The following is a 16,249-nucleotide window of genomic DNA, read 5'->3' as shown; positions in this document are numbered from 1 at the left end:
TCCAATGCAGGTTCGATTCCTGGTGGGGGAGGAAAAGGGGAAAAGAGGGGCTGCGATCTTACATGCCTCAAGGCCAAAAACCAAAGCATAAAACAAGCAGTATTGTAACAAATTCAATAAAGACTTTAAAAATTATCCATATTAAAAAAATCTTTATAAAAAAAAAAAAAGATAATCATACCTACCTTTTGAAGTTGTCATGAAGTTTAAAGAAGGATATGTGTGTCCAAAATGCTATACCTGGCAAGGCGTCAGGTACATTGTAGGTTTCAGTAAATTTTAGGGGGGAAGGAATATCCGAATTTTTATCTCCAGATCAAGCTTTCAGTGTTCCCATAATACCTGAGAAGTATCATCTACTTATGATCCCTCAGACCCTGCTAAGCACCTTATATGCCATAGCTTATGAAATCCTCAGAGCACTAAGACATAGTTACTAACATTGCCCCCAATTTGCAGATGTGAAAACTGAGACTCAGAGAAGTGAATTACTTCAAGGAGATCTAATAGCTGCTACATGGTAGAGATGTGAGGCCAAATCTTTCTCATGAGAATCATCCTATAACTCATGCTCTTATGAAACAAATGCCTATTCTACCCTCTAGAAGTTGCCTTGGTTAGAATATCCTTCTTTACCGTCTAGTCAAGGCTATGGTTTTTCCAGTGGTCATGTATGGATGTGAGAGTTGGACTGTGAAGAAGGCTGAGAGCCGAAGAATTGATGCTTTTGAACTGTGATGTTGGAGAAGACTCTTGAGAGTCCCTTGGACTGCAAGGAGATCCAACCAGTCCATTCTGAAGGAGATCAGCCTTGGGTATTCTTTGGAAGGAATGATGCTAAAGCTGAAATTCCAGTACTTTGGCCACCTCATGCGAAGAGTTGACTCATTGGAAAAGACTCTGATGCTGGGAGGGATTGGGGGCAGGAGGAGAAGGGGACGACAAAGGATGAGATGGCTGGATGGCATCACTGACTCGATGGACGTGAGTTTGAGTGAACTCCGGGAGATGGTGATGGACAGGGAGGCCTGGCATGCTGCAATTCAGTTGCAAAGAGTCGGACATGACTGAGCAACTGAACTGAACAGGAACTGTGTTCCATGAAAACCAGGCTTTTACGGCCTCAGCTCTCTTCTGATCCCCATTAGTATTCATTCTGTTGGACTCTAGATACTGTTTCTTTACTTCCAAAATCCATCGTTGATGGATCTGACCTCACAAGGGATACTTAAAAGAGTAAGCAAGGTTCTAAAGATGATCCCTAAATCTGAGATCCCAGACTTTGGGAATTACTGTGCAGCTTCCACTTCCTTCTTTCCTCCACCAGGTGACTAATTTAGGGAGAGATCTGAGTCCTGGAAAGAAAAGAGATGTATTCATGGTCATACTTGACATAAAAATGGAGTTCAAAGGGAATTGACATTGGTTGATTATTCGCTATGCATCAACTGCTTTATCCACAGCTTCTCAATTTATTTCACTTAACAACCTGTAACATAGTCATTTTATTACTATACTAATTTCACAGATGAGACAACAATGCATTATTATAAGTGACAAAGTGGAGATTCAAACCCAGATCCAAGTAACACAAAGCATATTCTCTTCCCACACTATCCCATGGCCCTGCCCCATGAAGGCGCTGGGAGCCTTTGATGAATGCTCTAATTCCATCCTGTCAGCCTGGGCTACTTTCTAAGCATGTGAATCAGAGCACCGATAGCTCTTCTTGGTTTCTTTTTTCCCCCTTCTATTTTTTTGGCTGTGCGCAGCATGTGGGATCTTAGTTCCCTGACCAGGGATCAAACCTGTGTCCCCAGCAATGGAAGCTCTGTGTCTTAATAACTGCACCAGCAGGAAAGTTCCTGGTTTCTTGTGCCCATAAAGGACCTCACACTTCCTCCGCACTCTCCCACCCCTGGTACACTGTCAGCTATCTTGCAAATGCACCACCTTGGTTGTTAGGCAGATAGATGAGTGAAGCCTGCAACTGGGAATCTAATTCAGCCAATTCCCTGATGCCTGTGGGGTCACTAGTGCCCTTGCTGACCAGGAGAATAAGCCACCACTATTTTTATCCCTGTTTTTTCAAGGGGAAGAAAAGCATTCTGTAAGGACCATTCTTATCTCGTCAGCAGTGCTCAGAGTAACAAACAGGCTTGAGGAGTGCAAGGGTGCAGAACAGCATTGGATGGGGGTGATGTTGATGACGAAAGAGATGATGCACGCTTTAGACAAAACTGGTGTGCACGAGTGTGTGTGTTTTTCCTGGCTCCAGAAAGGATGATGTGTATTTCTGAGCGGGCTTCCCTGGTGGCTCAGCGGTAAAGAATCCGCCTGCCAATGCAGGAGACATGAGTTCAATCCCTGGGTTGGGAAGATCCCCTGGAGAAAGAATTGGCAACCCACTCCAGTATTCTTGCCTGGCAAATCCCATGGACAGAGGAGCCTGGTGGGCTACAGTCCATGGGGTTGCAAAAGAGTTGGACACGACTTAGCAATTAAATAACAACAAATATTTCTGAGCAGCTCTGCACAAAGAAATCTAGTGTTTAAGTTTTGCTTGCATCAGACTCTATACATAGAAGATAGCCAGGAATGGTTTTCAGGGTGTTTTGGGAAAATGAGAGGTGCAGATGGTTTGCACTGGGGCATGGTTTCAAATTTTAAAAGGATTATGGCTCATGAACCCTAGGAATGGTGGATGGAGGTGTGAACCTTTGAAATTCTAATTGCATACCAGTCTAAGGAGGTATATACTTACCTGGGCACAATATCTCATTGTTCACATATTCCTTTCTTGGCTAGGGGAGACGGGGAGGAGGAGCAGATATATAACATAATCTTCAAATGAAACTGAAACAACAATTGGTGGCAGCAGTTTGGACCCTGGTGAATTCCATCAAGAAAGCAATCCCCGTTGTTTACCATCGCAGTTAGCTTAGCTTGTTGTAATAATCTTTATTCCTTGCATCTGTAGAGCTGAGGGCAGACACAGACTCAGCTCCAGCTGGAAAGGATCTCTGTGGTCATTTTGACATACGCATCCCTTTATTTTATCCAAGTGAGGGCACTAAGGCCCAAGCTGACAGCATCAGTTATTAGGAGAGAAAGCTCTGGAATCCAGGCCTCCTGGAATTGAGGCAATTATTCACTGACTCCAGGCTTTTTAATAACAGCTCATATTTATCAAGTGTTTGCTCTAAGCCATACATATGGGATAGAAGGAGCTACCAGCCCAGCAGGGATGACAGGTATTCGATGACAACTTGGAAGAGAGAGAAAAGTGGAAATAATGCAAAATCAGAGTCTCAATTGATTTCCAGCCTAGAGGATGGCCTTCTTGGAGTGGTTGGAAGGCTAAGTGCTGGGTGTTAGAGTCTCAGCTGCTGCATGGGGATAAACATGGGGTTTCTTGAGGCTCTTGGAGCCTCACACTAATGAACACAAGCTAGTGTGGCCATATTTGCTCCCAAGTCACAGAACCTTCTAGATGCAGAATGGCCCAGTTAGTATAAGGGAAAAGAGGTAGGGTTTTTTCTGGTATCTCATATTCTGTCAGTAACAGCATGTGAACAAGTGCCCTCCGGGTGCGGGTCTTAAATGCCATCTGGCAGTTTCCCCAAAACCTCAACTTTGGTGTGTCCCAATGCAGACTTTTAATGTAGAAGGAGGAGAAAGTGTGTACCTGTTTGTTTCTTTGTTTTTTAGGATGCCTCTCAAAGCTGATGTCTCAACACTTTGCCAGAGCAGAGTCTTTATTCCTGTATGCTGCCTTACCAAGGCCTTCCTCTTCGTTAGCTGCAATCCTTGCCTTCCTGACATTAATGAGCGCTTCCCCAGAGACACAGTACAGGTTCAGGACAGCCAGCACAGGCAGACAAAACACCTTGAACTTGTACAATGGCTCTCGGGTGAACAGAGCACCTTCTCATCTGTTATCATTTACTAGCCTCATGGGGCTGGCGCCCTCTTCTTTCATCTTCATGGGAGGCAAGTGAAGGCCAAGATCCCATAGCCACCAGGATACCTGCAGAGGCAGCCCCTCATTCTCTTTTCATCTTTTTATTATTTGGCTGCATCGGATCTTAGTTACAGCACACAGGACCTTTGGTCTTTGTTGCCACTGCAACATCTTTTTAGCTGCGTCCCAGGAACTCTTTTGTTTGCGCCATGTGGATCTAGTTCCCTGACCTGGTATGAAACCCAGGTCCCCTACACTGGAGCAGGTCCTCCAGGGAAGTCCCTTCATTCTCTCTTCTGCTCTAGATGTCACTTTGTCAAGGAGGTTTTCTCTGCTCATTCCTCAAACCATAGCTCCTGCATCACTTGCTTACTCTGTATGTACTTCACTTTATATTACATGTATATTGCTTGTCTGTTTCCCTTACTACTGTTGATGTAAGAGTAGCGGCATTGTCTGTTTACGAATCTCCAGCGGCAGGAGCTGGGCGTTAGTAAATAGTTGTCAGCGGTGAGCGAGAAGATGCAGTTCTCCTTTGACAATCACTCCCGGGTCCAATGTCCCTCCCTGCCAGTGGGTATTGTGTTGTGGTTTAGGGAAGGACCAGAGGACAGATAACCGTACAAGATCGCAGAACTCAATCCCAGAGGAGGCCCGGGGGCTAGCCTTCTGCCCAGGTTGGTGAATTTGGGACTTTATGAGCCCGCTCCAGCTGGCTCCAACTATAGGAGCCAATCGTCAGGCGCTTCCTAAGGGCCTAGTTTTTGTTGTTGTTGTTGTTGTTGTTTTTAAACCAATTTGATCCGCAATCAATGGTGAGAAATTAAATAGATTCTTTGGGCTAAGTAGATTGAGCAAAATAGCCATCTGCCAGGGCCGAGGAATGAGCAATCTGTTGGTAATTTTTCCGCTGAAATTTGGCATCTACTTAGCTTTGTACACCATTTGCACCTCGGGAAATGCCTTTTACACCCCTTCCCCTCCTCTGTCCTTCGGGTTAAAAACAACAACAACAAAAACCAGTGTAAATGAAAGATTAGAAAATTGTGGGGGGTGGGGGGGGGGAACCCTTTCAATATCTTCACTTAGCAGTTTAGCGGCTTCAGCAAACGGCAAAAAACCTTCCGGGGGCTCGTGAGCGCCCTGCTAAGGGAGTGAGGAGCCGGAGCCAGCAGGCGGGCAAGCTACAAGCCGGGCCCCGGAGGCCGCCGCCGCGCTCCCCTCTCGCCGGGCCCACGGCCCGCGCAGCCGGAGGCGGCTCTCCGGGCTTCGCTTCCTGCTCCCACAAGGGGCTAAAAAAGAACGCGCACAACTTTTTATTTTTTTAGTCCCCCTTCTTGCGAAACGCTCGCGTAACGAGCTCGCCCGAGTAACCGCTCCGGGGGCGGCCCGGGGGACGCGGGCATCCGCCGCCCCGAGAACCGCGCGGCCCGAACCGCCTGTCGGGGGTACCCAGTCGGAGCGCCGCGCGCGGGGCTTGGGGGGATCGGGCCGGGGATGGCGGGGTCGGCGAGTGGGCGGGGGAGGTCCGGGGCGGGGCTGGGGGCCGGCGTGGGTGGGGCCGGTGGCGTGGGCGGGGCGGGGCGGCGTGGGCGGGGCGGGGCGGCGTGGGCGGGGCCGGGCCCCGCGGGGAGGGGATCAACGGCGCGTGCGCAGAGCACTTCCTTGTTTGTCCCCGTGACTGTCGCGGCAGCGCCGCCCGCCCGCCGCCCGCCCGCCCGCGGGAGCGTGTGCTCAGTCAGTCGGTGTCCGCGCTGCCGCCTGTCAGAGCGTGTGAGCAGGCAGCGCCGGCCCGCCGCGACTTGCCCGGCCCCGGGCGCCCCCCGTCTCCCGCGAAGCGCCGCGCCGGGTCCCCTCCCCCGTGGCCGGGCATGAGCAGAGAGAGGCGGGTCGCCGAGAGCCCCCAGCCTCGCGCGCCGCTCGGAGTTTGAAGGGCCCCGCGCCGATCGCTGATCGGGGCCGCCGCCGCCTCCTATCTCGCCCGCCAGAGCTTTCTCCCGCTGCCGCCGGGATCGCAGCCGCGCCAAGCCGGGCGGCGGGTGGCGGGCTGCGCGCGGGGGGCGTTCATGAGCCGCCGGCCGGGCCGCGGCCCGGGAGCCTGCGCCGTGACTCACCCCCCGCCCTCGCTTGTGTCTCGCCCCCTCCCCCGGCAGGATGCCGGACCAGATCTCCGTCTCCGAGTTCATCGCCGAGACCACCGAGGACTACAACTCGCCCACCACGTCCAGCTTCACTACGCGGCTGCACAACTGCAGGAACACCGTCACGCTGCTGGAGGAGGTAGGTCAGGGCCGGTGCCCTCCGCGCGCAGCCCTTCGGGGACCCCGGCGCGCTCGCCGGGACGCCTCGCTGCCTCCGCTCGCGGCCGCTGCCTCGCCGTTGGATTGCGTCGATTTCCGAGCCGGGGAGGAAGGGGATGTATGGGGTCTGGGGGAGCCACACCCCCCTGCGGAACCCCCTCCAGCCCACCCTGCGGCCAGGTGATGGACGGGGGACATCGGATGTGCAGCCCCCAGCTCCGTTTCTCCCCCCGACCCCCAGCTCCCCGCCCCGAGGCTGGAGGTGGGGAGAGGATTGAACAGGCTGTGGACAGCCCTAAGAAGAGGGAAGTCCTCTCCCTGGCTTGAGCCCTTCTGGGCGCTTTCCACATCACCCTGACCCTCTCGTAACCCGCCAAGTAGATGGTGTCAGGCCTCTGAGGGCAGAGGGAGGCAAAGCAACGTGGCCAAGGTCACCAGCAAGGGACTGGAAGATGGTCAGTTAATGCACCTCTCCACGGCCCGACTTGGCCAGGCAGGCTGAGCTGCATCGGCTAGGACTGGTGGAAAAACCCCAGAGGAATGAGAGGGAACTCTGGCCGGGACTGCCTCCACCCCGGGATTCCTCCTCTCTCGTCCTCAAGCCCTGGCTATCTCTGCAGACTGGTCCCCACCCGGCTCCCCTGGGCGGCTGGTTTGGTAGAGTCAGGCTGCTGCGCCAGCAGGACCTGCCCGCAGGGCACTCATAAGCTGTGAATGGAGCCCCGAGGCCGATGCTGCCCCAAGGACCTGGCCAGACAGGAAGAAGGGAGGCCTGAGATGCAGAAAGAATCGCTCCTCTTATCTAGGTCTCCAGGGAAAGCTTGTGGGTGCCTCCGACAGTGTCAAAAGCTTAGCAATTTCCTTTAAAATTTTAGGTGCATTAGTGATAGGGCCGAGTGGGTACATAAGGAGGAATCTGCAAGCCTGGGAAGCCTCTGAACCTCCTCAAAAATGGGATATTTGCCCTGGAACTCTGCCCCATATGTAAGTGCCATAAAGTGCCACTCCCTTCTCAACCCAAAAAAAGATAGCACTGGAGGAAGTTAGGAAGGCAGATCGTTTTCCCTGGGTGGATTCTTCTGTGGTTGGTTTATTTGAGGTTTGGGGAGCTCTTTCTAATCTAAGCTACCCCTCGGCTCCTCCTCTGTAATACTAAGAAGCTTGGGCTTCTGTGAGCAGACTACTCTTGATGCAGGCTGTGATGCTTGTTTCTGGGCCAGGTTACACGCAGAACTATGCGTGTATTCAGAAGCACTGGGGTCCTACATTTTAGGAGGAGAGAGCTTTCTGCTAGTGCTGGGTCCTGTTTTGCCGACTTGATGCTGCAAATGAGTCTGAATGTTTTATGCCAGTTGAGGTTGCTTCTGGATTCTCTCTGAAGATAATGTTGGGTTACTGAACTGAATTTTGAAATTCAGTTGGAGAAGCACTATCTAACTAGGTTTGTTTGAAAGCCAGAGGTAAAGGACTCTTTTCTTTGTTGTGGTTTTGTTTCTGTGGTCTTGTCTGTTGAACCAGCCTGATGCTTGGTGTCTGGGATTAAGTGGACTTGCCAGGCATTCAACCCTATGACCAGTCTGTCCTTCACTTAATTGTGATGAATTGAAACATGCTGATATGGCAGCACTTTGCATCCTTTTTCTGTACCTACTGTATATGCTTCTAAAGGATGTGACATTGCTTAGACTGAGGGGCTGTTTTCCTTCTAGATAAGTCCTTCAGGGCCTGCTGATGGAGCTGTCAATTATTTTCACTTTTCCTTTCTGCACATGCAGATAATGTTACTGTATTCTGTTTGTGTGGGGGTGTGATAAGGGTAAGTATATAGTTGGTGTTGCTGTTTGTAGGGGTATGTGTCCATACTATGTGGCCACACTGGAGGATAGGGTTAGTGTTTGTAAATTATATGCAGCTGCTCTGGATCTTTGTTTGAGATTACTAAATTTAAAAGCAAATGCAGCTGATATATTTTTTGGTGGGCCATGCTGTTTTGCAAGGTTGGGTAAAAAAACAGACCCAGTCCTATTACCAACCTTGTCACCTATGAACTTGAGAAGGAATTGGAACCAGGCTAGAAGTTCAAAAGTGTCATGTTAAAGTACGTTGGTAATACTCAGGTTCTCAAAAATTCAATAGTGATTGTTTCATCAAGAGCGGCACAATAATTTTGTAACTTTTTTCTGACTTTAGTACAGTCCTAGCCAAGAAGTCATTGTCCCCAGTCTCCATCGTTTAACTCCTTTAAAAAAATTTTTTTTAATTTATTTTATTATTATTTATTTTTGGCTGTGAACAGGCTTTCTTCCTTATGGCGAATGAGGGCTGCTCTTTGTTGTGGTCCTCAGGGCAGGGTTCTCATTGTGGTGGCTTCTCTTGTTGTGGAGCCTGGGCTCTAGAGTGCTCAGGCTTCAGCAGTTGTGACACTCGGGCTTAGTTGCTCCATGGCATGTGGGCTCCTCCTGGACCAGGGACTGAACCTGTGTTCCCGGATTCTTAACCACTGGACCACCAGGGAAGTCCATCTTTTAACTCCCGAACTGAATTCCATGAGGTTGGATTCAGAGTGATTGCCTTTAGCCTAAATGTGCAATATGCCCTTTAGTTTCTTAATTGATAGATAACTACCACGGTTGAACTTTTAATTCCACCCCTCTAAAGCTTATATGTATGAAGGAGATACATTTATAAATATCTTACGTGGATCAGCATTCAGTTCTCAAAAAAGTATGGGGCTTAAGGTTATTACCCTCAAAATATAAGGAAAAGTTTTGGGGCAAACCACAAATTCTTGCTGGCATAGGCTTCACAAGTGAAATAGGTGGAAACTTGACTGCTGTTTGGGTTATCTTGTGGTTATTCTTAGGAAGAGAAATTTTGGGTACTTTTTTGGTGATGTGGAAACTCAGGAATAGGAATTAATTTGGGCAGCTTGGAATTTTTTAAAAAATATTTTTCTAGTTCTAGCAATTGTCTTCCTATTTATTTATGGACTGTTTTGCTCTTTGAATTCCAAAGTAGCATGCCTAAATGTCATGTAAAAGATTGTGTTAGATCTCCTAATTTGGAGCCCCAAATTAACCCACACTCTCCCTTATGGTTTGTCCTCTTGGCAAAGAGTTCTGTGCCTTGCAGATGTTGCTGCTTTTATTTTAACCTATCACTGATGAGCACTTTAGGAACTGGGTCAGACATACGTGGTTAAAAAAAAAAAAAGAAAAGAATTTACTTCCAGGCTTCAACTTTGGGGGCAAAGGGTCCCCCATGATTCTGGAAGTCATGGCGAGGCTGGCACAGAATGAGTGGTTGCTTTTGAGAGGCAAGAGTGGATGGGCTGCCAAGGTTTCATGCTGGTGTGTGAGTGTTTTCCAAGCAAAAAGCCAGTGTTTTGCTTATTCAGCAACCAAAGCACACTGACGTGTGCCATTTTACTCGTGACCGTTTGGAAATTATGAGTAAATGAGTAGGAGAAGGCTGAGCTTTCCCAGGAAGGGAGCAAGCACCATCGAGGGAGACAAAAGGAGAGGCTCTTCATTTAGAGGCTTAGATTGGTGCATACATAGTGTTGGCTGAAAGGGAGAGTCCAGCATGATATGTGAAGGTCAGCTCGGTTATTGATTCAGTAGTGTTGGCCCAGCACTTTTATCTTTGGTGATGATGGAGGAGGCGTGCTCTGCCCATTCATTAAGCAGCTAGCTGCTTGGTACCAGAACTTCGAAGGCACACGGCATGCCTGAGGACACTCCACCCTTACACAGGCTTTATGGAGGAGGAACAATTGTTAGCCCCATTTTACAGGGAAGAAAACTGAGGCCTAGCAAGATGAAGTGATTTGTCTCCAAGATCAGATGGCTAGTAAGTAAGTGGTGGTAACGATGAACTCTACTGCGGCTCAGTTGCTTCAGTCACGTCTGAATCTTTTCAACGCTATGGACTACAGCCCATCAGGCTCCTCTGTCTGTGGGGTTCTCCAGGCAAGAATACTGGAGTGGACTGCCATGCCCTCCTCCAGGGAATTTTCCCAGTCCAGGGATCGAACCTGCCTCTCCTGCATTGGCAGGCGGGTTCTTCACCTCTAGTGTCACCTGGGAAGCCCCTAAGTGGAGTTAAGAAGCCCTTAAATAGTTAAGACTTAAAATAGATATTCTAAATGTCTACAGACATACTTCAGTGGTTAGTGTTTTGTAGAAGTGTAGGAGGGCTTACTCTTATTGTCTGTTCTCATTTTGGTACCATGAATCAGGTGCGTAAGTTCCTAGGTGGTTTGGTTTATCTTCACGTTCAGGTTCCAAGGAGTTCTTCATGTGGTTGCTGTTGTTCAGTCGCTAAGTCATGTCTGACTCTGCAACCCTGTGGACTGCAGCACAGCGGGCTCCCCTGTTCTTCACTGTCTCCTGGAGTTTGCTCACATTCATGTCTGTTGAGTCAGTGATGCGATCTAACCATCTCATCCTCTGCTGCCCCCTTCTTCTCCTGCCCTCAATCATATCCAGCATCAAGGTCTTTTCCAGTGAGTCAGCTCTTCACGTCAGGTGGCCAGAGTATTGGAGCTTTGGCTTCAACATCAGCCCCTCCAGTGAAAGTTCAGGATTGATTTCCTTTAGGACTGACTGGTTTGATCTCCTTGCTGTCCAAGGGACTTTGTAGAGTCTTCTCCAGCACAAAACATCAACTCCTTAGCACTCAGCCTTCTTTTTGGTCCAACTTTCACATCCATACATGACTACTGGAAAAAAACCATAGCTTTGACTATATAGACCTTAGTCAGCAAAGTGATATCTCTGCTTTTTAATATGCTGTTTAGGTTTTTCATAGCTTTCCTTCCAAGGAGAAAGCATCTTGTAATTTCATGGCTGCAGTCACTGTCTGCAGTGATTTTGGTGTCCAAGAAAATAACTCTCACGTCCACTTTCCCCCCTTCTATTTGCCATGTAGTAATGGGACTGGATGCCATGATCTTGCTTAGTTTTTATTAATGTTGAGTTTCACGTCAGCTTTTTCACTCTCCTCTTTCACCCTCATCAAGAGGCTGTTTAGCTCCTCTTCAGTTTCAGCCATTAGAATGGTAGCATTTGCATGCTGCTGCTACTGCTGCTAAGTTGCTTCAGTCGTGTCCAACTCTGTGCGACCCCATAGACGGCGGCCCACCAGGCTCCCCTGTCCCTGGAATTCTCCAGGCGAGAACACTGGAGTGGGTTGTCATTTCCTTCTCCAATGCGTGAAAGTGAAAAGTGAAAGTGAAGTTCCTCAGTCATGTCTGACTCTTAGCGACCCCATGGACTGCAGCCTACCAGGGTCCTCCATCCATGGGATTTTCCAGGCAAGAGTACTGGAGTGGGGTACCATATCTGAGGTTATTGATACTTCTCCTGGCAATCTTGATTTCAAATTGTGCTTCATCCAACCCGGCATTTCTCATGATGTACTCTGCATAGAAGTTAAACCAGCAGGGTGATAATATACAGCCTTGATGTACTCCTTTCCCAATTTGGAACCAGTGTGTTGTTCCATGTCTGGTTCTTACTGTTGCTTCTTGACCTGCATATAGGTTTCTCAGGAAGCAGGTAAGATCAGTTGTGATCTTAAAGAAAAATAAGTCTCAGGAAAGGTTTAGATAAAACCAAGACTGGTCCCATGCATTGCTTAAGTTCAAGAAAATGTGCTTTCTTTGTCCCTGAACTCTTGAAGATGAAATAACGAAAGGTGAGCAAGTCCCCTGAAGCCACCGTCCCATGCAGAATTCTGGGCTCTGTGGCTCCACCCTCAGTGCAGAGGTACCTGGGGTGAGTTTTCTCTGGACTTAACCAGATAAGGCCAATGAATGAAGAATACATTTGCCTGCAGAAGCAAAGAGAGGCTACTTCCTTTCTGTAACAGAACTGATGCTGTTTCTAAAACAGTGCTCACACCTGTTAGTGAGCCAGTCTAAGCTAATGCTGTTTGCCTTTTTTATACATATATAAAGAAACATTTTTACCATCTAATAAAACCCCTGTCTGATAGCATTTTTATTATTCTTTTACATATGAATAAACCTCAGTGCAGGCTTCCCAGGTGGCTCAGCTGTAAAGAATACGCCTGCCAATGCAGGAGACACAAGAGGCACGGGTTAGATCCCTGGGTTGGGAAGATCCCCTGGAGAAGGAAATGGGAACCCACTCCAGTATTCTTGCCTGGAAAATTCTGTGGACAGAAGGTCCTGGCAGGCTACAGCCCATGGGGTTGCAAAGAGTCGGACACGACTTAGCAGCTAAACAACAAACCACTGCTCAGAGAGGTAAAATGCCTTATCCAAAGTTGCACAGTAGTGAATGCTCTGAATGTAAGATCTCAGTATCTGAAAGCCTTTGCGTTTCACCTGTAGTTCACTCTTTTGTGTTTCCTGTCTGCTGTGGGTTTGTTGTTGTTGTTCTTCTTCTGTCTCGTAGAAATCTAGGGATTATTTTTCTTATCTTCACTTGATTTCTAGTGCCAGGGAGGAGATAGTTTTGGGTAGAGAAGAAAAGGGGGAGCTCTGTGTCTCTCTTCTGAGACCTCTTGTGGGACGTCTCCCGAAGTCTCTGCCTTTGGTCCTCAGAGACGGCGCCAGCCACCCTGCCTGGGCTGAGCGGAAGTGGATAAGGCCCTGTGGTTTCCAGCTCCACCCTGGCATACTTACAGGACTGTCGCCCAACCTGTCCTTGCCCGTGAGCTGCCCTGGCTGAAGAACCTGCAGCTCTGGGTGGAGTTGCTGCGGGGCTCCATGGCCGGCTGCCTTGGCTTCCTGCCCGTCCCAGCCCTGCCTTTGGGCCGGCTGCTGGCAACTCTGGACATCGGAGCTGACGGGGCCTGGGAGAGGATGGAGGCTGGTGCTCGCCAGCCCAGGAACCTGGTCTCTGAGGGGCCCGTGAAAGTCACGATGTGGGTCCAGTAGCCAGTGGCCCAGAAGAATGAATGGACACCACCTCTCACAGCGTGGTTCAGCATCTTTCTCATGCCAGTCGTCTTTGATTTTGGCCAAAATAGGTCAACTCGGTGGTGTCACACTGCTATCTCCTGCTGATCAGATACTTGGATCGCCAGTTATAGATTCCTAAAATTGGAAAGCAAAAGGTTCTCTCATTCTCATGATTGGTTTGCTTGTAGAACCTTCGAGTTCTGTATTCCTGTGGGAGAAAGCTCATGAAGGAAAAGGACCCACACAGATCTGGTTCAGTCCTGCTGTTTTCAGAGGTGGGGACCAAGGCCTGAAGATGGGAAGGAAATGGGGTGAGGATTTGGGTTCCCGTCTCCAGACTCCCAGTCCAGGCTCTCTGCACTCTGCTCTCCCAGAAGTCTATGGAGGCTGTTTATTCACAGGGTGGAGGGGTAGGGGTGGTGAGCCTAGGGCTCGTCCAGTGCCCTTCCCTAGAACGTGCTTAAGGCAGGAGGTGGTGAGCCTGAGTTAAGGAGCCTCGATCTTGCTGGCCAGTCTGCTGGTAAGTCCAGGTCTCACATCACGTGCACAGTGAGGCCACGGCGGCCCTCCTTGATGTGGGGCTCGGAAGCTCTCATTAGCTGCCTTTGTGGTGTTGGGTGTTCAGACGCTACGCAGACCTTTGCGTTTGTGTCTGGGCGTCAAAAGGAGCCTCAGAGAGGTGGTTTCCATTTATGTAACCTAGTCATTTGAGGACTGGAGGCAGACCTTGGCCTCTGCCTTTCCCGCATGTATTATCTAAACATGAGTAAGTGATGGGCTCGATGGGGATCACTTGGCAGCTCAGCCTCGGTCTCCTCATTTGATGAATAAAAGAAGTATTAAAGGGGAGAATGCACGTGCGACACCCATCCGGTGACTTCACTCCTGGTAAAATGTGCATGCCAAGGGCTGCCCTGCCACCTTAGTTAGCCTTCCTCCCGTGGGGCGGGGCTCAAGGAGGTGAGAGGCATTCCTTGGTGGGGAGCCGGGCAGAGTTCTCGCCACTCTGGACTGGCAGGTGACATTGGGTCAACAGGAGGACAAAGTTCCCTTGCCAGGGTTAATTGCAGCCCTGTTATCTCCTTGTGTGTGTTGGGCGAGTCCCTGAACCTTCTTGCATCTTCGTGTGCTGCCTTTTAACCTGTCGGTGTATGTGAAGCGCTCGGAGCCCTGGCTGGCATGGTGAGTACTCTGTGAATGATAGTTCTCACTGTCTCACCATCCTCGCTGTTTAGTATTATTGGGTTGGACCCTTGAACCTGTAGGAGGAGAGGACAAGACCCCTTTCGGCAGAGGATGGGTGAGGTCAGTGACAGGGCCGGCTGTGTGCCTCGGAGGACCCTGATGGTGAGGTGCAGGCGGCCACTGGGCGGTCATGGTCAGAGCCAGCTTGATCTGAAATACAGTGCCCGTTCAGTTTTACTGTGTCCACAGCCTTTGGCGGCACTGCTTTGAAGTAAGGGGACCGGTGACCAGCGCTGCCTCCTCGGACCCAGGCCAGCCTCACGGGCTCTGCGGGCACCGCCTCGCTGTCCGGGCTTCCTTGGGTCGCTGCTGTTTCTTTATTTCCTTCTCCCAACCTCCTCCTGCCACGTGCCCTCCATCAGTGCATCAAAGCTGGAGCACTTGTCCCTTTTGATTTTCACTGGGGCTTTGGAGTAACGAGTCGCTTTCTCTGTTCCATAATAAATGCAGGTATTGGGTTTGGGTTGTTTGTGGGGAGGCGCTGGGGGAAACATTTCTGCCTTGGCCCCAGGAGGACAGAGCGTGGCAGCTCAGTTGTTTGCTTTCCTGATTACAGCTTGAAGCACTGAGACCACAAGGAATTCTATTTTGGTTTGGAGGCAGGCGCCTTCAAAGGAAAGGATCTATCCTTGAATTTGCATTTCTGTGTGCCTCATAACTTCTTTTCAGCCTCAGTAAGATGCATTTTCATGATCTCTGGGGCAGGGCTTAGGTCAGACCTGGACGCCCTTGACCCTGCCTGGTCTTAACAGAATAACAGTTCACGGTGGGCTCTGCCCACCCAGAGCTCGTTCTGAGCAGTCCAGGGTCTCGCTGCACTTAGAGTTCACTTATGTAAGAACTGAATTTTAATGCTAAGGCCATGGTATAATTTTCCCCCAAGAACTGGAATATGTGTGCCTTTGTTAAGACAGCACCCAGTTTAGCCACCCAGAAGCTAGGAAAACAAAGTCAGAGCCACCTGTCCCAGGGAGGTTAAGCCCTAAAGATGATTGCATTGCATGTAGCAACTATTCCAAAAAGCAGAGTTGCCCAAGTCCAGCCAGACCATCTCATTCCCCTCCAGATGTGATTTGGATGGAGAAAAATACAGGTTCTTCCAAGCTCGTTCTGTTATCAGTAGAGCCTGGGTACCTTGCCTTTGTATAGCATTGCGCTCAGGGACTCGGGGGAGGACAGCCGTGTCCTCCCAGTGTCCTGTATTACTACACCACACCTTTGACATAGCTGGTAAAGTTCTTGGAGACCATCTATTCAGCTCCTGCTTTCCATGGATGAAGAAGTGGAGGCCTAGAAAAACCCAGGCATGTTAGGCTCTTTTGTTGGAAGTAACAGGCTCCGCCTTCCCCCTACAAAACAGAGTACAGCATGTCCAGGCAAAGTGAGGGTTGATTGTAAGGACTCACAGGGGTATTTTATAGAACATGAGGGTCCAGAATGGTGGGAAATGAGAATATTCTCCTGAGCAAATGATAGAGAGGGGACCTCCCTGGCTCCAGTGCCCTCACCAGCTAAGTCTCTGTGCCTGGTGGGGACACCTGGGGTCGGGGTGGATCAGATCGGCGCAGCGGGGTCAGGAGACCACCGCCAGCGCAGTCAGCTTTGTTGGGAGGGTGGGGCTACCCGACGGAGTGCAGGGCTGATGGTCGTCCTCAGAGCAGGGTTAGGGACTAGGGAAACACCTTCTCCATACCGGATCACACAGGGGGATGGGACTGGGATCCCGTCTTCTGGTCCCATCACCCTCCACTGGAGCGAGAGCCGGTTGGAGACGTCAGGACCTCGCAGGGTGGTCTGGGGAACCGG

The 16,249-nt window shown here is 49.8% G+C and overlaps 1 protein-coding gene across 7 annotated transcripts in view; it reads left to right on the top strand.

The window, feature by feature from the left end:
• The window catches only part of ASAP1 (ArfGAP with SH3 domain, ankyrin repeat and PH domain 1), a 339,709-nt gene that overhangs the window by 70,736 nt on the left and 252,724 nt on the right, over nt 1–16,249 (top strand). For 3 of the 7 annotated variants that reach the window (XM_044928833.1, XM_044928832.1, XM_044928834.1), the window contains one exon: nt 6,118–6,244. The exons of 1 other annotated variant lie outside the window; for it this stretch is intronic. In XM_044928833.1, coding sequence (XP_044784768.1) covers nt 6,118–6,244 — 127 coding nt within the window. Of the gene's footprint in view, nt 1–3,510; nt 4,642–5,041; nt 5,413–5,667; nt 5,738–6,117; nt 6,245–16,249 lie in introns of those variants that run through there. 3 more of the 7 variants (XM_044928837.1, XM_044928835.1, XM_044928836.1) reach the window with 3 other exon arrangements.

This window comes from Bubalus bubalis, chromosome 15 (genome assembly GCF_019923935.1).
Source record: "Bubalus bubalis isolate 160015118507 breed Murrah chromosome 15, NDDB_SH_1, whole genome shotgun sequence".
NCBI classification, from domain to species: domain Eukaryota; kingdom Metazoa; phylum Chordata; class Mammalia; order Artiodactyla; family Bovidae; genus Bubalus; species Bubalus bubalis.
The sequence above is the reverse complement of the archived record's forward strand: the minus strand, read 5'-3'. Positions and strand labels throughout refer to the sequence as shown.